This window comes from Podarcis erhardii (assembly GCF_964252035.2).
Source record: "Podarcis erhardii genome assembly, chromosome: 7".
Lineage (NCBI taxonomy): Eukaryota > Metazoa > Chordata > Lepidosauria > Squamata > Lacertidae > Podarcis > Podarcis erhardii.
In genome coordinates this window covers 30,191,698-30,213,680 of record NC_138511.1, presented here as the reverse complement: position 1 = coordinate 30,213,680, position 21,983 = coordinate 30,191,698, and the positions used below count along the sequence as shown (strand labels likewise).

Genomic DNA, 21,983 nt, shown 5'->3' with positions numbered 1-21,983 from the left:
ATCACCGAGTCTTACCTGACCTTCTAAGTTCCTATTCTCTGCCACCGACAAAAGCAACCAATGTCTTAAGATGCCAAATGGATCAACTACATGCACACACCAGGGCTGTCTGAACCCCTCTCTCAGCAATGTCCAGCCCAGCTCAGCCCCAGGATGGCCCAAAAACTTGTGTGCCGCCTCTTGAGAACGTCTCCACCTCTTCTAAGGCCTCTGCCGGCCCGCTTCAAGAACAGCCACCCAATCCAACCTAACCCAAGCTGGCATCTGGGGGGTGGGTAGGTCAAATTGTGGTATTTGGGGCAGAAAGTCTCCAAAAGGCAAACTGCAAAAATTATAACTGAACAAAAGGACATGGAGTTATGCCTCACAGATCCATGCACAGTGCACCATTCCACTGGAGGAGCAATAAATAAAATTTTAAAAACCAGCACATTTCCCAACCACTGTCGCCACCTCCCCACTACCGTCCAAAAATAAATCCATGCTTGTCTTAGGACACATTGCTTCTTCTTTTTTAAGTCCAATGGCAAATGAGCTCACACAAGATTCGGCCACCAAACATCTTAAAATTTAAGTCTAGACCAAACACCACATATACCGGGAGACAAATGCACATGGAGACATGAAATATAAATATACGCACACACATATAAAAGCTTATGTTTCTCTGAAACTGTACAGACCTTTCTCTACCGAACTGCAAAAGTGGGGTAGGGGGGTGGGGAGAGAGAGACAGGATCTCCAACATTTTTTTTTAAGCTGCAGATTCCACACCAGGAGAAAATACCACATTCCAATTCTAACAGCTAATTTCCAAACTATTCCTCAGCAAACGTGGCATTTGCAAAAGCTGTTTTAAGAAAGCGAGCACAATACCCCATTAAAAGAAAAGGCATGTAGAAAAAAAAAAAAAAGAACCAACAAATTCAGTTACAACCGACCCCCCACTCCTTAAATATTCCAAAAGGGGGGAAAAGGAAAGAAAACTGTACAACTCCGAGTCACTTGGGAGAGAGGGGGTGTCCTTTTTTATGCAATATTTTCATAGCCAACTTTCGCATAAGTTAACTTCAGATCTAAAAAAAATATAAACAAACAGCCATTTCCTTTTCCCCCCTCTCCCCTTAAATAAAAGTGCAATCGACACGCAATTCACAGTGCAAGAAGCAAAAACAACAGTGCAACATCCCAGACTCACACACACAAAAGCAAAGCAAGATTACAACAACGCCAACCCCCCTCCCCAAAAAGCATAAAACCCCAGAACAAAGCAAAACACCCCTTTTCAGGTGCCCCTGGTTCCCCCCTGGGCTGCCTCTCCAACACTCTCAAGACAGTTTTTTTATTATTATTATTAAAATTTGCAGACAAAAGGGGAAACAAAAATGGCAGCCTCGCTTATTTTTAAAACAGAAACGGGGACGCCATATTCTGCAGATCTGCAAAAAAGGGAGAAATCGGAAGCTTCGCCTGGACTCCGAGAGGGGAAGAAGAGAGGAGGAAAAAAAAAAAAATTCAGGCAGCCGCAAAACTAGAAAGTCGGAGGGGGGAAAAAACGGGAGGAAAAAAAATTAAGCTCCTTTTTGCCCTCGCCTTTATTTGCATTAAATCATTGTTGGCCGGAGGTCTTTTTGCACCAAAAGGGGTGTTTTGTTTTATTTATTTTTTTAACGTATTATTCTTAATAATCTTTCCCTCTTTTGAATAGCCCGGCTTTTATTTATTTAAAAAAAAAAAAGACACTTCCTATACCAATACACATGCTCCGCTTGCAAATTGCAACCCAAGCCAGAGATCCGTCTGCAAAGGAAGAAAATGGGCACCCCCGTTTCGCTTCCTCTTCCTCGCCTCCTCCTCCTCCATCTCCACCCGCCCAACCTTTAGTTACGTGGGGGGGGGGGCGGCGGAATGAGGAGGAGGAGGAGACGACCGGGGAAAGGGGGGGGGGACACACACACCGGGAAGACAGTGCCCCCCCCGCACGATCTCCGGTGCAGACCTGCTGCAAATGCGCGCAACGAATTTGCAAACGCAACCTCTCCCCCCACCCAATTCTCCCCCCCCTTGCAATCTTAGCCTGAAACTGACATGCATTTTGCAGAAAGCCAAGGAAGGATAGGAAAAAAGCATGCAGCGTTGCTACTGAGCTGCAACATTTGCAATCTATTCCCTTCTCTCCCCCCCCCCCCAACCTCCACAAGTTTAACCCCAGCACCCTCCAACCTCGCCAATCCTTGCTTGGAGCTGGCCTGGGAGAGCGCGTCCGCCTCTCTGCCCTTTCCTCCATAATAACAGAACACAGTAATCGGAAGAATACACACCTTCGATTGCAGAGGTTTTGGCAAACGTGGGGCGCTTTTAATGCAAATAGACATGAGGCGAGAGTATAGATATCTAGAGATAAAGACGGGTAATAATAGAGCCACTCAAGTCTTATCGGGGGCAAAAAGGAGTGGGGTTTTTTTTCCAACACTCCCCCCCCTCAAAAAAAAAAAGAACACTCCCTACCAGGGCGATCTTGGGAAGTTCAGTCTCTATAGCTTGGGGTTTTTTTTCCCTCCCCCCCGCGCTCCCCGCCTAGTGCTTATAAAGCTCAGTTCAAATCTTCCGGGTCGGCCAGGAGTTCACTTCTGGTTTTTGCAACAACCCAAGCCAGCCAGCCGGAGGGTTGCTTTCTATGAGGTCCGAGCGAGCAGCAGAAGGGCTTTTCCTCTTGCGACCGATTCTTCCTTCCGCCTCCAAAAATAAAGCAAGTTTTCTTTAAAAAAGCATTTTTTTAAAAAAACAGAAAACCTCCCTATTCTTTTTGATCGTATTCTTCTTTTCCTCCTTTTTCCTGCAACCTTTTTTTTCTTTCTTCCTTGGTAGTTGTGTGCGAAAAGATTCTTGCGAGAGAGTTTCCAAAAGGGGCAGATCCAGCCCAGGCGAGGGAAATGGGGGAGGGAGTTTTGGAAAAGAAAACATTGGGGTGGGGTGCAGAGGGGGTTTGGTGGGTGGCGGAGGGGGGGGGTGTCTTGTGGGTTTGACTGGCTACAGAATGTGCCCAGACATTGCTTGCTAGGCACAGAACAAGAGATGGGCTGGCTTACGAGCCTGTTTCATCCACCCACTGATTTTTATTTTATTTAAAAAGCAGATTCCTTATAATCTCCTCCCCCCCTCCAAACACAACCCACAGCCCCAAAATTGCCCTAGGCAACTTTGAATTTCCAATATAAATTCATAGGCACCTCCCTCGCAGGGGGAAAATAAAATAAAGGGTGTGCTGGTTAATTCAGGAAGGCCCGTGGCCCTGGAATCCCTCTTTATCTGGGAGCAAGCACCACCGCAAAATCAGAAGCACGGAACTGTAGAGTTGAAAGGAGTCCCCAGGGGTCATCTAGTCCAACCCGCTGCAAATGCAGGAATCGCAGCTTTGAGTTGCTTTTGTTTTTTGTTTCTAAAGTGACTTAGAAGTATAATAATAATAATAATATGCAAATACTACTGCTTGTCTAGCCAGGCTGCTATTCTGGATTTGCTGCCCCCACCCCCACCTGCGGTAGATGGGAGGTAAATCCTGAACTCAGGACCAAGTCATGTGATGGGTGTCATCTGCAGCTCCACAGGGTGTCTGGCTCTGCTGTCCCCTAAAGAGCACTTTGCTCTGTAAGTGTGCCTCCCCCGGATGAATGTTGTCTTACGTACCTCCTTTGATTCACAAGATTTCAGGTTGCTTCACAGGATTAAAAATACAAAGTAAAAAACCAGTAAATAGTTAAAGCAAAAGCTACAAAACAGTAACCCCATCCCACAAACACATTTTTTTGAAATGTAGAATATTTAATTCGCCTTACCAAAAAAAACCAAAAAAAAAAAAAAATACAAAATATAAATTAACATATAACACTTAAGAACAATTTAAAACAACCCCAGCCTTCCCAAATAATTCCATTTTTTCTGCCAGATGTTCTTGCTGTCAGCTGAGACTTAAGAATAAAATTGTTAATTTTGGAAATAATACGTCCCCTCTTGCCCCCCCATGCTATGCCTCTGTTGGGAAGACCATTCCATAGAGAGGGAGCCAGCACTAACAAGGCCCTTTTGTTAAAACTCCAGCTCCTATCAGCCTCAGCCAGCATGGCCAATGGACAAGGATGATAGGCGATTTAGTCCAAGACCTGGGGGACACCAAATTGGGATTATACACAATCTCCACCAGCTGTATTTCACCTCTTCCTGCTTTGTATGGGTCATTTCAAAATGGCTTTTGTGAGTGGGATCCTCTCACCTCTCTGGGTCCAGATGTGGAATTGGGTGGGCTGGGGGACACCCGATGAGGACTGGCCCATTTAATTATTAGATGGTGGTGCAGTGGTTAGAGTGTCAGACTAGGACCTGGGAGACGAGGGTTCGAATCCCTACTCAGCAATGAAGTTCACCGGGTGACCCTGGGACAATCACTGCCTGTCAGCCTAACCTACTGCACAGGGTTGTTGAGTACCTTGAGCTCCTTACAGGAAAGACAAGACAGGCAAGCAAGCAAATAATAAGAGAGCTCAAAGAATGCCACCACCTTGAACTGGCACCCAATTCATGCTCTACCTTCTCAGCAACCCTGCATTATCATCCCCATGTAGTCGACGAGAGATCAATGTATTGCACAGGAGTAGTCATCCCGGTGCCCTGCAGATGTCATTGGGCTCCAGCTCTCATCAGCCCCAGAGTTGACTAACCCTGGTTCTTACCTTAAGGCTTCCCTAATCAGTTTGGAGCTGGGCCAAGTTTTGAACCCAGGACTTCAGTTCTTAGCAGCTGCTGCTGCTACCTCACCGAGGAAGATTGCTGCTTCATTTGCCCCACATGCAGATGTGGAAGAGAGCACATCCCAGAAGCCTCTCTGGGGCAAACTCAGCCTTTTTGCCCTCCTGGTTGAGACAGAGACACTCAGCACGTGCTTCTGCTCTGCCAGATGTGCTGCCCGTAATTATGCATCAGCACACTCTATTTGTGCTGATAAATTGCCATATGATTACAGTAATGCACCATAAATTAATCCCAGGACAGGGAGTGAGAGAGGGTGACCAGACAAGCTTTACAAGCTCATCCCAGAGACCTCTGCCAAAAGAACGAGAAGGGAGCAGGTTGGGAATGGGTGGTATCTCTCCGCCCGTCTCTCACCTAGGCTCATAGTCAGACCAGTTGCAGGCGACAGCAGCCTCGCTGGATAGATCATTGGCTTCGTACCAATCAGCTCATTCTCCATAATGGAGAAACCCATGTTCAGGTTTGGAAGCAATGTCTATCTCACTGTAGTCTCCATCTTCTTACAGCTTCAGCTCACCCTAGCAGCAACCTCAGGTGATAAAGCAACAATAGGGCTGCTGCTAAAATGGACCCCCATGAGAAGCAAGAGGGAACGATCAACACACACAAACAGCCCAATGAGCACTGGGCGTTCTCAGTACCCAGAGAGTGCTAGCTGTCAGCTGGAAAAGGAAAACAATTGGAAGGCAGGACGGAACGGTATCCGGGAAATGGGCATGGCCAGCCGGCTGGCTGGTTCCCTGGAGTATTATTGTCAGGAGGTGAAAATATACTGCAGCAATTCATCATGCCTTGGGGCACATCCACATCACATATTTATAGCAGCACCATGGCATTTTAACCAGTCATGGCTTCCCCCAAAGAATTCTAGGAGCTGTAGTTTTGTTAAGGGTGCTGAGAGTTGCTGGGAGAAACCTCATTTTCCTTCCTCAGAGAGGTTTAACTAGGGTTGCCATATTTCAATATGTAAAAACGAGGACACCCCCAAAATTGTGTCCGGGTGGGAATTCTAGCTCTTTGAGGTGAATAAGGGTTTCCCCACAACTCTCAATAAATCCCCTTGACTGTTAAAGTGGTATAAGAGTGTTTCAAATGAACGATGCAGATGTGGCCAGTTTTCTCTTCCCTTTGTCCTTCATTTGGTTTTGGAAAAGCTTTGTCCCAACATTTTGCTGAAAGTTTTTTTCCTACTTACGGTAGCTGGGTGCTTTGTTCCTCATCCCCCCTCTGCAATAGTCTGGCTAGTCAAAAGTCAGGAGGATAGCTGTTCTTTGGATTTTGGATAGACTCTGTATGTGATTGTCCCATAACCCGGTAGCAGCCGTTCAAAAGCAGCTGGGTAAGTTCTACCTCAGCATTGGAAAAGAGCTACTAATTTAATAATGGATGCTTGGTTGGAATGAGCCCTCATGGAAAACTGTCAAAGCAATTTAAAGTTTTCTTTTCATTTTTTTTTTTTTTTACCCACAAAGGTCAAGGATGGTTTTGAGAAAACACGGCTTGTGTTTGTTCAATACACTAGAAAGGACAATGCAACCATAAAACCACCAGCAGCTCATGGTAGCCCCTCAAACCATCTATTCAGATGAGAAAAACAATCTTCTGCAACCATTTAACACCCCAACATGTAGACTATATTACTATTGACTCTATATGCATGAAATCTGAACGCATAGAGGGAGGGGGGCGGGCCTTAGGGAAGCGATCTTACATGCATTTGTTCACTTTGCAACAATTATGAAAAAAACAAAAACTATTTTAATATTTATAAAAAAGAATGACACCTCGGCAATCTGCATTCTACAAAGCAGCAGACAGTGCATTGCAAGGGGATTTCTCATTCCTGCACATGAAAATAGGCACCTGCGCACGAAAGACAGGGTGAACGTAAGACCACCAGAAGAGCTTGCTGGATCAGGCCAGGGGCCCATCTAGTCCAGCCTCCTGTTCTCACAGTGGCTGACCGGATGCGTCCTGTGGGTGTGAGTTCCATAGTTTAACAATGTACCTTCTTGATGTAAATGTTTAGGGAGGCAGCTGAACCTTGATGTATGGGACCAGCTCTCACGGAGAGCATTCTAACAAGGGATGGACAAAAAGGCCCAAACGAGGACCATGATCTACCAGGGACAAGGGCCCCCAAAATAGGGACAGTGTGTAGGGTTGTGAAAGGTGTGGAATAATAATAGGCAAACAAGTCAGCTGTATTCTGCACACACATGCTGCGTACCTTAAAACCACAAGAGGGAGCCAAAGCATAAGAATATAAATCTGCTGGGGAATATTAGTCTGTAAGTAGATTTGTAAGATCACATCTTTGTTTTGTGTGGGTTGGTGTGCCCCCTCTCTCTGTGTGTGTTCCCTACGTGCACATCTTTCTGAAGGTTTGGGAGGAAAATTCAGCTGGTTTGAAGCCCCTCCCAACACTGCAAGGGTGGCATTGATGATGGGGGAGCTCTGTATTTCCCCTTGCCTAAAGGAACACCGCAGAGGGGCCTGGCTGATGTCACTAGGCAGGGAATTCCAAAGTGTAATGCAGGCTTCCTCAACCTCGGCCCTCCAGATGTTTTTGGCCTACAACTCCCATGGTCCCTAGCTAGCAGGACCAGTGGTCGGGGATGATGGGAATTGTAGTCTCAAAACATCTGGAGGGCCGAATTTGAGGAAGCCTGGTGTAATGCCTGAGTCCTGAGGGCCAGCTAGAGAAGTCTGGAGGGCCGCATTCAGCCTGTGTGCCCAAGTTTCTCCACTTCTGTCCAAGATGATGTCCCCACCCCCCACAACCCCATTTTGGTTTCAAGAGAGACTTGACAAGCAACAATTGTCCCACCATCTCATCAAAATACAACTCAGCTGCAGGGTAAATTTATTTATTTATTCATTTGGAGAGGGGTTTTTTGTGGTAAATCTGCTCTTTAGCCCCACCCCCCAAAGTTCCCATACAATAAATTAAAAACAAGGCGGTCCCTGCCCACAGGCTCACAGTCTAAAGGACACGGCAGAAAAGGAAAGAAGGAAGGAAGGAAGGAGGAAAACAGAGGAAAAGCGAAGCAAGTGTGGGCACCAATTCTTAAAGTTGGTTTCTTAGTATGGCCAGCTGTTATGGAAAGAGTTTGAGGACAACAGGAGCTCAGTGGAGATGATCTTCATGGCTTTCTGTGAGGTACTGTGGCCCTGCAGCTAAAAAGCGATCTCCGTTACTATAGAAAAAGCTGCCTCTATTCCTATCAATGAAATGTACCTGCTTGGAAAGCTGCAGTCTCCAGGAACTCTGCAGAACACACTCTCCCCTCCACAGTATTAACAGACCCTCCAAGTGTCCCTGTTTTTTCCTGGCTTTACAGAAGTCACCTGGTTTCTAATTGGATCTCGGAATGTTCTGCTTTTCCTTCAGGCGTCTCTATTTTCAACAGAGAAATGCTGGAGAGTATGGAATTGAGGCAAGGAGATAAGTAACTATACAACCTTTAGTAGACATCCAAAGATAGCCCTGTAGAGGGAGGGTTTTTTAATGTTTAATGTTTTGATGTATGTTGGAAGCCGCCCAGAGCCGCTGGGGCAACCCAGTCCGGTAGGCGGGGTACAAATAATAAAATTACTATTAGTATTAGTATGGAATAGGATGTCCCTGTTTTCATTGCAGAAATGTATGTACTAATGTATGTACTACTATGTAGTATGTACTAATGTGCTCCCCAGAAAAAGGTAAAAATTGGGGCACATTAACCAGGATCTGCTGAAGCATTGCTTCTGCCTCCTTCCCTGACTGTTTCCTCCAGAGGTGCAGCTGAAGAGATTGGGAATGAAAAAGAAAGAGGTGGTGTGTGTGTGTGTAAATGCTCCTGCCTTCAAGCAGCTTCCAAAAAGGAGCAAATTCTGTGTGTTTCTGATAGGAGGGCCCCAGCCCTGCCAAAATAAACAGGAGGGGAGAGCTTGGCCGCCGTCCAAGAGTAGCAAGGGGCCCTCCGAGCTGCCGAGCCTCGGATGTCGTGCGGGCAGAGCGCGAGTGGAGTCCTCTGGGCAAAGCTTTGAAAACCGGCCCAGGAATGCGCCTGCCACAGGGCTCCCACAGCACAGCTGCGCGGCGTGTTTAGATAGCATCCTTCTTCGCACCACTGGAATGTCGGGGCAGGGAGCTAGCAGGGTGGGTCGCTGCCCTCTGCGAGGGGAGCACAGAGCTCCCCCCACCAAAAGCACAGAAAGCGAGAGGTGGCCTTCTTTTGAAAGCTGGATGCAAACTTTTGAGTTACACTGGATTCTGCAGGCAGAGGTATAAAACATAGGGAGTTGCCTTATCCTGATCTGGCCCTGGAGTGTTCAACCTGACAGATTTAGGCTAGAAACCTTTTCTAGTCTCCGATACTATTTTAACTGGAGCTGCCATAAATTCCACCTAGGTCCTTCTGCACTTCACTGTTTCCTGGTTTTCCCCCAACAACTCTTTAGAGACATAGGTTCTCAGGTTCACCTTGGTGCAGCAGATCCTGACTTTTAAACGTGAGTTGCTTTCTGTATCACCTTTGGTCACAGAATCTTAGTTGGAAGGGGTTCCCAAGGGCCATCCAGTCCAACCCCCTGCAATGCAAAAATCACAGCTAACGAATCCCTGACAGGTAGCCATCCAAACTTTAAAAACCTCCAACAAAGGAGAGTCCACCACCTTCTCAGGCAGTCCATTCCACTGTCAAACTGCTCTTACTGTCAGATAGTTCTTCCTATTGTTTTGGGGTTATTTTATAATATTGTTTTATAAAATCCTTACATAGTAGATTTTTAAAAAGCCAGTCCCACCCATACAGGCCCAAGAGCTCTCTCTCTCTCTCTATCTCCCCCTGAGATATTGTTTCCAAGAGAAATCCCTCTGTTCATTCTACAAATTGATGTCAACCATCAAATCGATAATCAATCACTGTTCAGCTGAGCATGGTCAGCAGGCGCAAAGAGTTGTTTGGAAAAAAAGTTACAGCCAGTCAATGGAAGGAGGAGAGTTACAGTATGTTACAGTGTCAATTCTGTCACCCAGGGCTTTCACCATAACTTCCTGCAATCCTCACAACGACCCTGAAAGGTAGGTCACTATTATTCCCATACTGTACATGTAGCGTGGGGGAACAGAAGCTGAGAGGAAGTGACATGTGTTGCCAGCAGAGGCAAATTTCAAAGGAGGGGGTTATTCATACACATCTCAGCCTACACAATGCTAAAAAAAGAGAAACCTAACCAAACAACAACAACCCCAAAACTCGTCCAGCTGCATTTGAAGCAGTGAGGGTGTGAGGCGACGGAACAGGACTTCTGGAGCAAACTAAGTGAGAGAAAAAGTTTAAGCGTGCCTCCAGAGTCAGCTTGCTGCTTGGAAGCCAAGTCTGGTTTGGGGGATCAAGGTGGAGAACGGCCTCGGGGTGTCTCTCCCCAGCTTCAGTCCCCCTGGTAGATGATTTTGATGGAGGTGTCTGCCTCTGCTTCCTGCTTGACGCTGCAGCTCAGCGTTGAGAAGAGACAGTGGTTCACTTCTTCCAGCCAGTTCAAGATGCGCTGCTCGGTCTCGGGGTCAAGATGAGGAGGCCTCTCCCGAGAAGAGAGACTGTCCGGCTCTTCTTCTGCCTCTGACGCCCGATCTCTCTGAGGCTCTTGTGGGACACGTGCCGTGTGGGGCGGCCTGGTTCCTCTGCGCCCGAGGCCTTCCCCAAGCAGGAGCAGCTGCCCTCCCCACACATAGGGTGCAGAGTGCCGCCCACTGGGCAACGGAGGCAAGAGGAGGCTCTGAGAGAGAGCGCCATGTCCAGGGACTCTTCTCACGTGGTGGGAAGGAGCAGAACCATTCCGTGCTCCTGGACTCAGCCTGGCGGGCCTGCTGCTGTGGCTTTTCCTTTGCTCTGCCCAGGCCTGGAAGGGCAGCGGTGGCTGTCGAGAAGGCCCTGGTGCCAGGAGCCCGCGGGCAAGGGGGGCACGCAAGCCCCGGCGCAACCCAGAGGCCAAAGACCTCCCTGCGATGGAGGCCGAGAGACGAGGGTCTCCTCCTCCTCGTGGCTTTGCCATCCACCTCCTGGCGCCGCTTCTCTCACCTCCTCTTTCGTTACAGAGCTTTCGAAAGGGAGAGAACGAACTCCACAAAAAGGCTCGCCCCGTCGTTCAGCTAAGGCTTCTCTTTTTCTCTCCAGATCACCCCAGGTGGGAAGATGTATCCCCTGGAAGTCCCAAGCTCCAATAAACCGAGGAGGTGGACTTTCCCCGGCAATGCACACACACCGCAGGACCTCGTCGAGTTACAGGACTCCTGTGTGGTCTACGGCTGAAAAACGACACTGGCAACTGACAAGGCTGAGTCTTTCATTATGCAGAGATCGGCTGCATGGTTTTCTCGGTAACAAAAGTCCCCATTCGCTCCAGGGAGGAGGAGGAAAATGCCTCGTTGCCAGCAGATCACACTTGAGTATTCCAGCAACGTGTACAGGATGGTCACCCTCCAAATTTGGCTGCCTCATTTGCAGCTGTACATCAAGTAGAAAAAACAAACAACAAACCAAGCTAGCGCAAAGAAAATTGCTGGATTAGGTGGGGCAATCAGATTCTTATTTTAATGATGTGGAAGTCTGCCCTGGTCAGACTTCACCTGGAGTCCTGTGTCCAGTTCTGGGCACCACAGTTTAAGGATATTGACAAGCTAAATGTGTGCAGCTGTGGGTTGACCAAGGTCATAAAGGTGTCTAGAAACCAAGCCTTATGAGGAATGCTTGAGGGAGTTGGGTATGTTTAGCCCGGAAAATACAGAGAGGTGATGTGAAAACCATCTTCAAATATCTGAAGGGCTGCCCCATGGTAGCTTGTTTCCTGCTGCTTCAGAGGGGATGGCCCAAACCAATGGGTTGAAATGACAAGAGATTCGCACAGAACCTTGGGGAGAACTTTCTGCCAGTAAAAAGTGCTCTAAGGTGGAACGGATGACTTTGGCAGGTGGTGGACTCTTCTTCATTGGTTCCTAAGCTGAGGGTGGATGGCCATTTGTCAGGGATTCTTTAGCTATGATTCCTGCATGGCAGGGAGTAGGACTTGATGCCCATTGGGGCCCTTGCACCCCTAGTTGTTGATTCAGGGATCTCTAATATTCTTAAGGAAAAACTCCAAAACAATCCTATTAAGCCTGCCCTTATTTAGAGATCCTGAACCTTTGACTCTTGAATGTTATTGACCATAGGATTTCAAGAGGCAGGGGGCAGTGGTGGAGGGAAGAGAGACCACACAAGATCCCGTATATACATGCACCAGGGTGGGCTGGCTTCAGGAGAGGCTGGAAACTGCTCTCTGTTAATATTAAGCTAATTTCTTTCCTCTCCCCCCTGACCCTCAAGGGGCCCGTGAAAAATCTTTTGAAGGTCCTCTGGAAATCTCACTTACATAAACATTTGCTGGGAATGCGTTAAATGCTCTAGTTTAATGGACCTCTCATTCTCCCACCCACCCCAACACAAATCCTGGTTTTATTTTTAAATGGATCAAATTGCCATTCTGATGCCCTCCCTCAAACTACCAGCTATGCAGAAATCACGACCTTAAGAATAGCCGAACGCCTTAAGAGAGTGATGGGGAGCCTATGCCCGTCCACAAAACCCGCTGGGGTTGATGGTAGTTAAGGGTTTCCCATCAGTCTTGAAAATATGGGAGCACCCTCCATTGCTAAACCAAATTCTGATTACAGCACAGTCCTTCAGCTTAATTTGGAGCAGAGTTCATCTCAACCCAGCGTAAGAAAGCTTGACACAGGGTCCAATGTGGAATGCCAGAGTTTTTTCTCTGGCTCTTGGGTCTCCCCCTAGAGATGCACCTATACAGGCTCTGCTTTGCACCTTCTGTGAGCGTTTTTGCCTTGCTGAAATGCCCTTAAATTCTGGTGATGATGATTAACTACATTTGCACCTCACCTTTTTCTCCAGGGAGCTCAAGGAGGCTTACATAGTTCTCCCCATTCTCTCCTCACAACCACCCTGTGAGGTAGGTAGGGCTGAGAGGAAGTGGCTGGCCCAAGATCACCTAGCGAGCTTCACGTTTGAGTGGGGATTTTAACCCGTCTTCCAGGCCCTTGTCTGATATTCTAACCACCACGCCGCACTGGCTCAAAGCTTCTTACTTGCCTGGAGGATAGAGAGGAGTGTAGGAACAAGCTTACTGTGCAAAGTCATGCCTGTTGCCCCACCCACTTTTGACCGTGGCCCTGACCACCACTGGCAATGTGGCCCCTAGAAGGCTGCTTGAATAAGAATGTGGCCCTCAAGAGTGAGAATGATTCATGGCCCCATTACTTTAAGTAGCACGGACAGGCACTCCTTCCGGCAGAGCTCAGGTTACTCTCCTGAGGTTGTGGACTCTCCTTCCTTGGAGGTTTTTAAGCAGAGGTTGGATGGTCACCTGACATGGATTCTTTAGCTGAGATGCCTGCGTTGCAGGGGGCTGGACCAGATGACCTTTGGGGTCCCTTCCAAAGGTCTCTACAATTCTACGATGTGGCCCAGAAGGAAAGTTTAAGGGGGCTGGGTCAGAAACTATCAGCCATTGCTGCCTCTATCCCCACTCTTATTATGAATCTGGATTAAGAGGATGGCATCCCCTGCTCCCAATGAAAAGGTGCACAACTCAGCTGGATTACAAATCCATGATAAACACGCTAGGAAGGGCAGCATAAGCAGAACTAGCACCACAGAGTGGGTATGCAATATTACTGTGAAAACTGTTACGGTGTGACATGGGAAAAAATCTGATCAGGCTCTTTGGAGGAAAAGTTCAGCATAAACTGAAATAATGAATGGAAGTTCGCACACTTGTCATTTTCTCCTTTATTTGTACTCTTTCCCCCCCCCGCATCACTGGCTGTTACATTTCCCAGTTCTTCCATGCAATCAATGAGGGCTAGAAACTTGGACCACGATACAGGCCTTTTAGGCACGAACAGAGGGGTAGTGTACATGGTCCAGTGTCATTACCGACTTTTTTTTGCCCCTGTGGAGAGCAGCTCGTGGCTCTTCCCAATGGCAAACCATTGATTTTGAAAGAAGCGTCAGTTTCAAAAACCGAGTTTTCTACGTGGCACGAGGGAGGAAGGGTGGGGTAGATGCTCCCCAAGACACACAAGTCTGCAGGCCTGTTTGTATGGCTTCATGCTACTCTGCTGGCAAGATGTGAAGAAAAGCCAGCGTGGCATAAACTGAGAAAAACAGTTTGGGTGTCAGTGCAACCTCTCACATACTCTGCAAAACACCTGAGTGTCATGGGGAGAAGAGGACTTCAGAGAGCAGCAGCAGCAGCAGCAGCAGCAGCAACCACACCACCCAGGTCAAGGTTACAAAGCAGGCTTCAGAGTGAAGCAATAGCAGGCCACATTTGTATTGCTAGAAAGCACAACACCTGATTAACAGTGGTGGCGTCAGGTGAGGGGGTGTGTGTCTCTCACCCACAAAGCTTCCTACCTGGCCCCGATGCCCAATTATGCAGAGATTATAGAGTACCATTATGCCACGTGGATATTAGTGTGTCTCATTAAAATAAATATGATCCCGCACCTTTATTCAAGAGATCCGTGTGGATCCCTGGCTTGGGTAGAAGGTCTTCGAGTCTCTCTCGAGACCACAAAAACCCTGCTTTTAGCTGTCAGCCAAGCTGTCTCCAAAGCACAGCATTGGATTTCTGGCTGACGAGTTAAAGAAATGATAAAATCCTGCAAGGGGAGGCTGTTCACAAATGCTGTCTAGAATGCCCCACAACAGGGAAAGGAAACCAAAGGCGCTTAATGAATCACTGTCATGAGGGACGCGACCATACTGAGATCAGTTTTTGATGGATAAAGGACTTTTAAGTTCCCGTCCTTGTCCACAACCCGAACCTGTTCCAAAACGAGAGGGAGGGTCTTGGAAATGCCTTCAAGCCTTGAATTCTCATGCCCGACAGTGTCGTTTGATTCGTGATCTGAATCCAGGTCTTCGCCTGTATTCTCTGAAGTGGATCTGTTCAGCTCCGCCATTTTCTGTGGTGAAGGAATGAAGATTGCAACATAAAGAGTTACTCAGGAGATATGGCAATGTTTCCCCAGCTGAGAACCTGAGGTTTCCCTTCAGTTATTATGGGACTGGAGGCCCAGGCGACAACATGATGCTGCTATGAATCCAGAATGCAGCATTTTAGGGTAAAGGCGGGCAGAAGATGCTAAAATGGAAAGTGGAGGGATATGAGAAGGTAGACGTCAAAACACAAGGAGGGGTGTGTGTGTGTCCTGCATGGACAACTAGGTACAGGTCCTGGGTGCAAGAGCTGCACATGTAAAGGCCACAGACCTGATGGACGGCAGCTGAAGACAACCACAAAGAGGTGATTTGATTTTGCACACTGGGCTTTGCTTTTGAACCGTGAATCCCATAAGTGCCTCCAATAGATAAATCAGGACCCTGCAAGTGAGAAGTGTGGGTGCAAAATGAGGAGGAGAGGGCAGAAGAAGAGTGACTCCTTACTAAAATGAGGGTGTCCATCACATCCTTGCACGTCTGCAGGCTTGTGGCACTTGTCACTTCCAGAAGCACATCGGAGGTGGTTTTCCCAAGCTGAAAAAGAAGAAGGGAAATGCCAGATGGAACCAAGCTATTAAGGACAGCATTATGGAGTATCATTTTAGGTCAGTAACATTCATAGACACACAGTCAAAATAATTACATGTGCCAATTCTCTCTCTTTTGGTGGTTACTAACACCCCTCCCTGGCAAATGTAGGTAAAAGTGATTTTTTGAAAGACATGCTGTAGATTGAGAACCTTCTTGCAATTCAGCTTGGGGGGCGGAATACTTTGTGAGAAAACAACTTTTGCAGAGTTAAGCCTGTGTTAATCCCCAAATTACAGAAAAGGCCATTTTATGGAGGACAAGGTTGTCACTGGCTACCAGTCACACTGACTAAGCTCTCCTTCCACTGTCAAGAGGCAGGATGCCTCTGAATACCAGGTGCTGGGAATTGCAGCACTTAAGTCCTGCTTGTGGGCTTCCCAGAGGCATCCGGCTGGCCAATGTGAGAAAAGGATGCTGCTGGACTAGATAAACCACTGGCCTGATTGTGTAGGCGTCTTCTTAGGTTCATAAAAGCATACACCACTGTAACATGGGTACCTAATTCTTTTTAGGGTGGAACAGTGTCTGGAAGCAGATCTGCATTTGAAATTCCAGGGTGTGATTGGCAGTGGAGAAGCAGTAGATGGGAGTGCCTGACCACCACTTTTCCTCTTGCAACAGCCCCTGCTCTTTCCCTCCGTGGCACAACAAGCACTTCACTCAAAACCTCAACTGGGAAGTATGAAGAGAGGGGAAGCAAACCCATCCCACCTCCCCAATTTATGTAGATCACAGAACAGACTTTTTCCTTGAAAATGTACAGCCTGGCCCGCAATCAAGTCACAGCATCTGTACCTTTGTCTTCTCGCTGTTTGTGATTGGCGGGAAAGAAATCACAGCACCTTCGTTGTCAATCAGGCAGGGGTAATTCTCTTTCCCATCCAGTAACTGGAGGTACCTGATCAAGGGTGGAATAAGAAAATGGAAGCTACTTAGGGGATGGGGAGAGGAAGTGCAAATACACATGTGAGGTTTAAAAATAAGAATTGCTTCTGATTCAATATATTCTTTTTTTAAAAAAAATAATCACAGCTTTGTGAAGACACATACAAGAAACCTCTGAAGATCAGTTGCTGGGAATCGCAAGTGGGGAGAGGGTCATGGAATTCTACTCAATATTGATCCATAGCAGAACTCTGATGTATAGTTAGCAAAGAAAAAACCTAAACACATTGCAGGATTAAAAAACAGACCAGAGGCAATTAATATTTCATCCAGCAGAGCTTTACTGCTACTGAAGGCAAATGAGCATAATGGTCACAAATCCAAAACATTCAGGACTGGCACTGTCCATAAGAAATCTAGTTGCAGCCTAGTAACACTACAGCATACTATGTCCAGAACACCACACCAGAAGGAAGAGAGACAGAAAGAGAAAACAGAACCAGTTTAAGCCAGCTGTACTTAGCTTCTCTGAAGGTATAAGCCAAACATCATGAACCTTCTGCTTGTTTCTTTCACACAGAGAAGCTTCCAGAACACTCTTGAATTAATTAGAATAGGAAAGATCTCTACATATGAGATCAATACTTTCTGTAGTAAGAAATGCAAAATGAGAGTGCCGCTTACTGGCTTCTCAAAGGAATTTGGCTGGATGCTGTGAGAACAGGATGCTGGACCAGATGAGATTTTGGGAGCCCTTTCAGCAATAGCATGGGACATTAGTGATTTTAAAAAAATAAAGAATGAAAAGAAAGGACTTTTCGGGGAGCCTTCCTGGGCCTTCCAAAGACACAGACCTCCTGCTCCCGCTCCAAACCATCCTGATTGTTCTGAGGACACTTTCTGCTTCCCTTCCCCATGGACCCCTCCTGGCTCTTGCCTGCCCTCTGTGCAAGATTTCAAGGGCTGTGCTCTGCTTTAAGGTGCAGACTCACTTGTGCAGTCCGGATATATTCTGCCTCCTCTTCTGCTTCCGCTGCTCCTCGGCCTCCGACTGCAGCTGACGGAGGAGGTCCTTGGCCTTGATTTCCTTCCGGCCCAAGGGGATGATCTGCAACACGAATGCAAGGCCAGAAGTGTCTTAGAGTCAGTTGTTGTTGTTATTATTATTAATGATATATATCCCACCTTTTTCCCAGACTGGGACTCAACGCACCTTACAGGTAATAATTCAAAAACACAGATTAAAAACATAGTCATTAAATGCTAAAAGAATTACAACAGTATAAAAGCAGATCTATTAAAATACAGATAGTAAAAAGAGCACAGAACTTTTCAAAAGTTCTTTTGTTTAAAAATACATTCAGTTCCCAAACAGCTGGAATAAGAAAGTCTTCAACAGCTGGTGGGAGGATGCCAAGGAGGGAGCCAGTTTAGCTACTCTTGGATGAGAGTTCCAAACCCTGGGAGCAGCCACTAAGACGGCACTCTCCTGTGCCCCAATAAATCTGCTCGTGAGGGTGGCAGGACTGAGGGAACATCTCCCCTGAAGATCTGAGGCTGGGCAGGTTTGTCTTTCAGATAACCATCATGCACAACAGCACCAGAGCGCCAGCTGCCTGCTGCTGTCCCTTTGTGGGGTATCATTCTGAACGGCTTTCTGATCTTGGTGTTGTCAGCCTACCTTCAATTCATCTGGCGGCCGAACATCGTAGAGAAGAGGACCTTTCACAAGCTGCAGGTCATGTGTGGCGATGGTGGCTGCTGTTCGCTTCTCGCAGATGTCCTCGTGGAGTTTGGTCTGAAGTGTAAGATGTGTCATTAAAACAAGGCTGTGCTGAAGAGTCACAACAACAGGCTTAACTTTAAGGAGTGTGCTAACAACAACAACAATTTTATCATCTGTACTCTGCCCATCTGACTGGGTTGCCCCAGCCACTCTAGACAGCTTCCAACATATATAAAAGCAAATAGAACATTACACATTAAAAAGCTTCCCTAGACAGGGCTGCCTTCAGGTGTCTTCTAAAGGTTATATAGTTACTCAACTCCTTGACATCTGATGGAAGGGCATTCCACAGAGTGTAACAATCTGGCCCTATCTCCTCTACCACACTGAGGGCAGGCAAGGACCCCCAGCATCTACTTCCTCCTGATCAGGGGAGCCATACATCCTTAACTGTCCTGTGCTAGTGGAAGGCAAAGTTACCACCCGCATGCCTGGGCTTGGAGATGCCCCTTTTGCTTTCCCTTCCACCGTGCTCAAAGTAGGGCTGCCCCCCATTTCAATTCCGAGGGGGAGGTTTATCTTTACTTGGGGAAATCTAATCTACAACTAACTGAATCAAAGGACATCCCCCCTCTGAAGCTGGGCCACGCCCAGAACCAAGTAGTATCGTCATTCGAACCTTACCTGAACCGAAAGAAACCTCTTCAAAGCATTGCCGGGCTTGAAGTTCATGCCTTTCACTACACAGCACACAATATAGGGGCGGACGTCTTTGACACCAGGGCTGGCTTTCACAACCAATGGAGCTGGATTCTCAGAGATGTGGAGAACTTTCACCAGCAGCTTCTGGGTTTCTTCCACCTCATCCTCTGCATCACTGCCTTTTTTCTTGTTTTTATCTCTCTTTTTCTTCCTCATCTCCTCCTTCTCAGCACCATCCTGCTTGCCTTTTCCTTTGCCACCCCCTCGACCTCCGACACGCAAATATTCCAGGATAGATTTTGTTTGGCAACCATTTACCATCTTCTCAAGCCGTTTGTCTTTGAGGGCATTTCCTTTTAAATTGACTTCCTTCAGCTTAGGGCAGTCAGCCAACTCCACAGGGATTTCCGATAATTTGTTGTTGGAAACATCCAAAGTCTAGGGGGAAAAAGTATATTAAGTGGTTGTCTTCTAATTCAGACACTGGAAGAGTCATCTAAAGTTCTGTCTACTGACGGACAACAATGAAAAACATTTTGTGTATAAATAAAAACTCCCAAGCCAATGTGAGTACAGAAGCTGCCATACCAAATCAGACCATTGGTCCATCGAGCTCAGCACTGTCTACACTGACTGTCAGCAGCTCTCTGGTTTCAGACCTGCGATCTTTTGCATGCTAAGTAGATTATCTGCCAGTGACCCCATTCCCAGCTCTGGTCATTTGCTGTTCCGTATATTGCAGCAACTTCAGCGCTATTCAAGTATTCATAATAGGACTCCACACACCCATTCCTGACAACCTCCAATTTTTATGTGTGAATGGCAGCAGCAAAACAAGCAGTGCTCTGGAATGGACAATTTTCATCACTGACATCTCAGGAAACATTGATGCCTTGAACAGTCATCATTCTTCATGCATGCTGAATTATGTCTTGCATTATTACTGCATTTTAAGATTTGCTTTTGCTTTATTTGTAAAACTTTTTTTATATATACTTTCCATCATTATTCCTAGTGTTTAATTACAAAAGCAGAAACTGGGAAGCACCGAGGGCTTTTACCTTGAGGCAGGCCAGGCGGGAGATGTTGGGGCTCAGCTCCTCCAGCTCGTTGCCCGCCGCCTCCAGGGTGCCCAGCAGGGCTAAAGGGGCGGCGCGGCGGGAGTCACCTCCGTCGTCCGTGGGAAGCAGCCCCCCGGGTAGGGAGCGGAGGCGGTTCCCGCCCAGGAGCAGCTCCTGGAGGGCCGGCGCGGAGCGAGCCAGGCCGGGCCCCATTTCGCGAAGGCGGTTGCGGCGGAGGTTGAGGAGGCGCAGCTCAGGCAGGGCGGCAGGGGAGCCCTTCTTGGCCGCCGCCGCCGCCACCACCACCTGGGGCTCCCCGGTCCCGCCGAGCTCCGCCGGCAGCTCCTCCAGGCCGTTGCCGGAGAGGTCGAGGGTGCGCAGCGTGGCCGGCAAGAGGCGCCCGGCCTGGGTCAGCCCCGACGGGCCCAGCGCGCAGCCGGGAAGCGCCAGCGTCTGCAGCCCCGTCAGGAGCCCCAGGACCGGCCCCGGCTCCCGCAGCGCCGCGCAGCCGCCCCCGCGCACCTCCAGCGACCGCAGCGCCGCCCCCAGGGAGCCCAGAGCCCGTGGGAAGCGGCCCCCGGCGGCCTGCACACGCCGCTCCAGGGCGGCGCCCGACTCCAGGCTCAGCTCCCGCCGGCCGGACTCTGTCACCTCCGGCCAGTCCTCGTCTTCCCCTCCCGCCACTGCTACCGCCGCCGCCGCCATCTTTCTCTCGGCTGGCCACAGCCGCTTCCGCTTCCGGCGTCAACCGCGCTTCCGGTCCAAGACGCGCTTCCGCTTCCTGTGCCGTCAATAACGGAAAAAATGGGAAATGGCGAGATGTCCTATACTGTATAGTCTTATGAAGTGGGCGCAGAAAAGCGGGCGGACGTGTGTGTGGCGCATATGGGTGATATCCTTAAAAAAGATTTGATGGTAATTTTAAATTTATTTCCTGCCCTTCAGCAGGTCCCAGCGCGTTACATTTTCAAATGTAGAATTTAGAAGTAAAAATATTACATGAAAAGCATGTAGATATGCGACATCCGGTTGCCGCTTCCGTTTCTCAATCGCAATCACAGGCTTCCCGCTTTTCCGTTTGTTTGATTGGTATTAACCCAGGAGCTGATTTGCAGTTGCCATAACAATCAATTTAAATCAACCCTGTTTGTTATTAAAGTTCAGTATTTTTTTGGGGGGGGGGGAATCATTCATTTAAAAGTGCCAAAAGCACATTCTATGATTCTCTGTATGGTGGTTTGTCCATATAGATATGGTCAGAGTGGTCTGCATACTCCGAAGAAGTGTCTGATGAATGGTGGCTATCTGAAGTGCCTCCCTGATGCATGCAGGGTCTAATTCAAAGTGCAGGTGCTGAAACACAGCAGCTCAATAAGCCGGGATGTATCTTTTAAAAAGCCTTCAGGCCCATGTCCCACTATGTCAGGGATTGGGCAGCTATGGCCATCCAGATGTCGCTCCATTCCAATTCCCTCCAGCCTGATCACAGAGATACCAGTGATCGGAGTTGTAGTCCAATCTCGGGAAGACCACAGGAGGCTGCCTTATGCCAAGTCAAGTAGTTTGTCCATTGCACATAGTTTTTACTCTGACTAGCAGAGGTTCTCTGGGATCTCCAGACAAGGATCTCTGGTTCTCAAACCGTTTGTCCCACCCATCCTTTCTGTCTTTTGAAAGTTGATGGGTGTTTCATCCGACCAGTTAGCAAACTTTTGCTGTTGTAATACACATCAAAGCACATGCATACATGTTATAAAGTTTACACCCAACGAATATTTTAATAATTAGTCTTGCCTTTCTAATGGAACAGATGCACCCTCTTTTTAATGGATGAGAAACTCAGTTCTCTAATGTACTATATGGGAGCAGATATTACCTTTCAGTTAACTCCATCCTGTGAAACCCTTACCAGCACATAGCTATCTGTGGCCAATATAATAACGAAGCAGGAAGAGTTGGCTAGATTGCATCCAATGAAAAACACAAATACAGCTGACAAAATGTGACCAATAAAAGCTATGTAATATACAAGTGATACCATTTAAAAAGCCACAGATTTTTCATCTGGCTTAAAAACAAATATGTTTTTTCCTTAAGTGCTGGCATAATTGTCAAAAATCAGTCCTTGTTAGCTTGAAATTTTGGCCCTGATCAACACAGCCT

The 21,983-nt window shown here is 47.6% G+C and overlaps 2 protein-coding genes across 8 annotated transcripts in view; both read right to left on the bottom strand.

Moving 5' to 3' along the window:
* Positions 1 to 21,983, bottom strand: part of ZNF362 (zinc finger protein 362) — a 209,924-nt gene that overhangs the window by 28,159 nt on the left and 159,782 nt on the right. The window contains exon 1 of one of the 7 annotated variants that reach the window (XM_081871129.1): positions 2,509 to 2,563. The exons of 1 other annotated variant lie outside the window; for it this stretch is intronic. Coding sequence is in view for 2 of the 6 variants with exons in the window: in XM_081871124.1 (XP_081727250.1) it covers positions 2,224 to 2,375 (152 nt within the window). In the remaining 4 variants the exon portion in view is untranslated. Of the gene's footprint in view, positions 1 to 683; positions 1,722 to 1,747; positions 1,916 to 2,223; positions 2,480 to 2,508; positions 2,564 to 21,983 lie in introns of those variants that run through there. 5 more of the 7 variants (XM_081871124.1, XM_081871130.1, XM_081871128.1 and 2 more) reach the window with 5 other exon arrangements.
* On the bottom strand, positions 13,620 to 20,540 carry LRRC47 (leucine rich repeat containing 47). The gene is made up of 7 exons (XM_081871031.1): positions 19,821 to 20,540; positions 18,742 to 19,197; positions 18,013 to 18,129; positions 17,324 to 17,439; positions 16,242 to 16,344; positions 15,300 to 15,389; positions 13,620 to 14,818 (listed from the first exon to the last, which is right to left on the bottom strand). Exons 1-7 carry the CDS (start codon positions 20,523 to 20,525, stop codon positions 14,582 to 14,584), a joined length of 1,824 nt encoding a protein of 607 aa, XP_081727157.1. The 5' UTR covers positions 20,526 to 20,540; the 3' UTR covers positions 13,620 to 14,581.

Coding starts and splice junctions, on each gene's coding strand:
- LRRC47 (XM_081871031.1), bottom strand. CDS start 20,525: ATGGCGGCGGCGGCGGTAGCAGTGGCGGGAGGGGAAGACGAGGACTGG. Junction 19,198..19,820: donor CCCGCCTGGCCTGCCTCAAG/GTAAAAGCCCTC, acceptor TTTTCCCCCTAG/ACTTTGGATGTTTCCAACAA. Junction 14,819..15,299: donor TGATGGACACCCTCATTTTA/GTAAGGAGTCAC, acceptor CCTTCACCACAG/AAAATGGCGGAGCTGAACAG.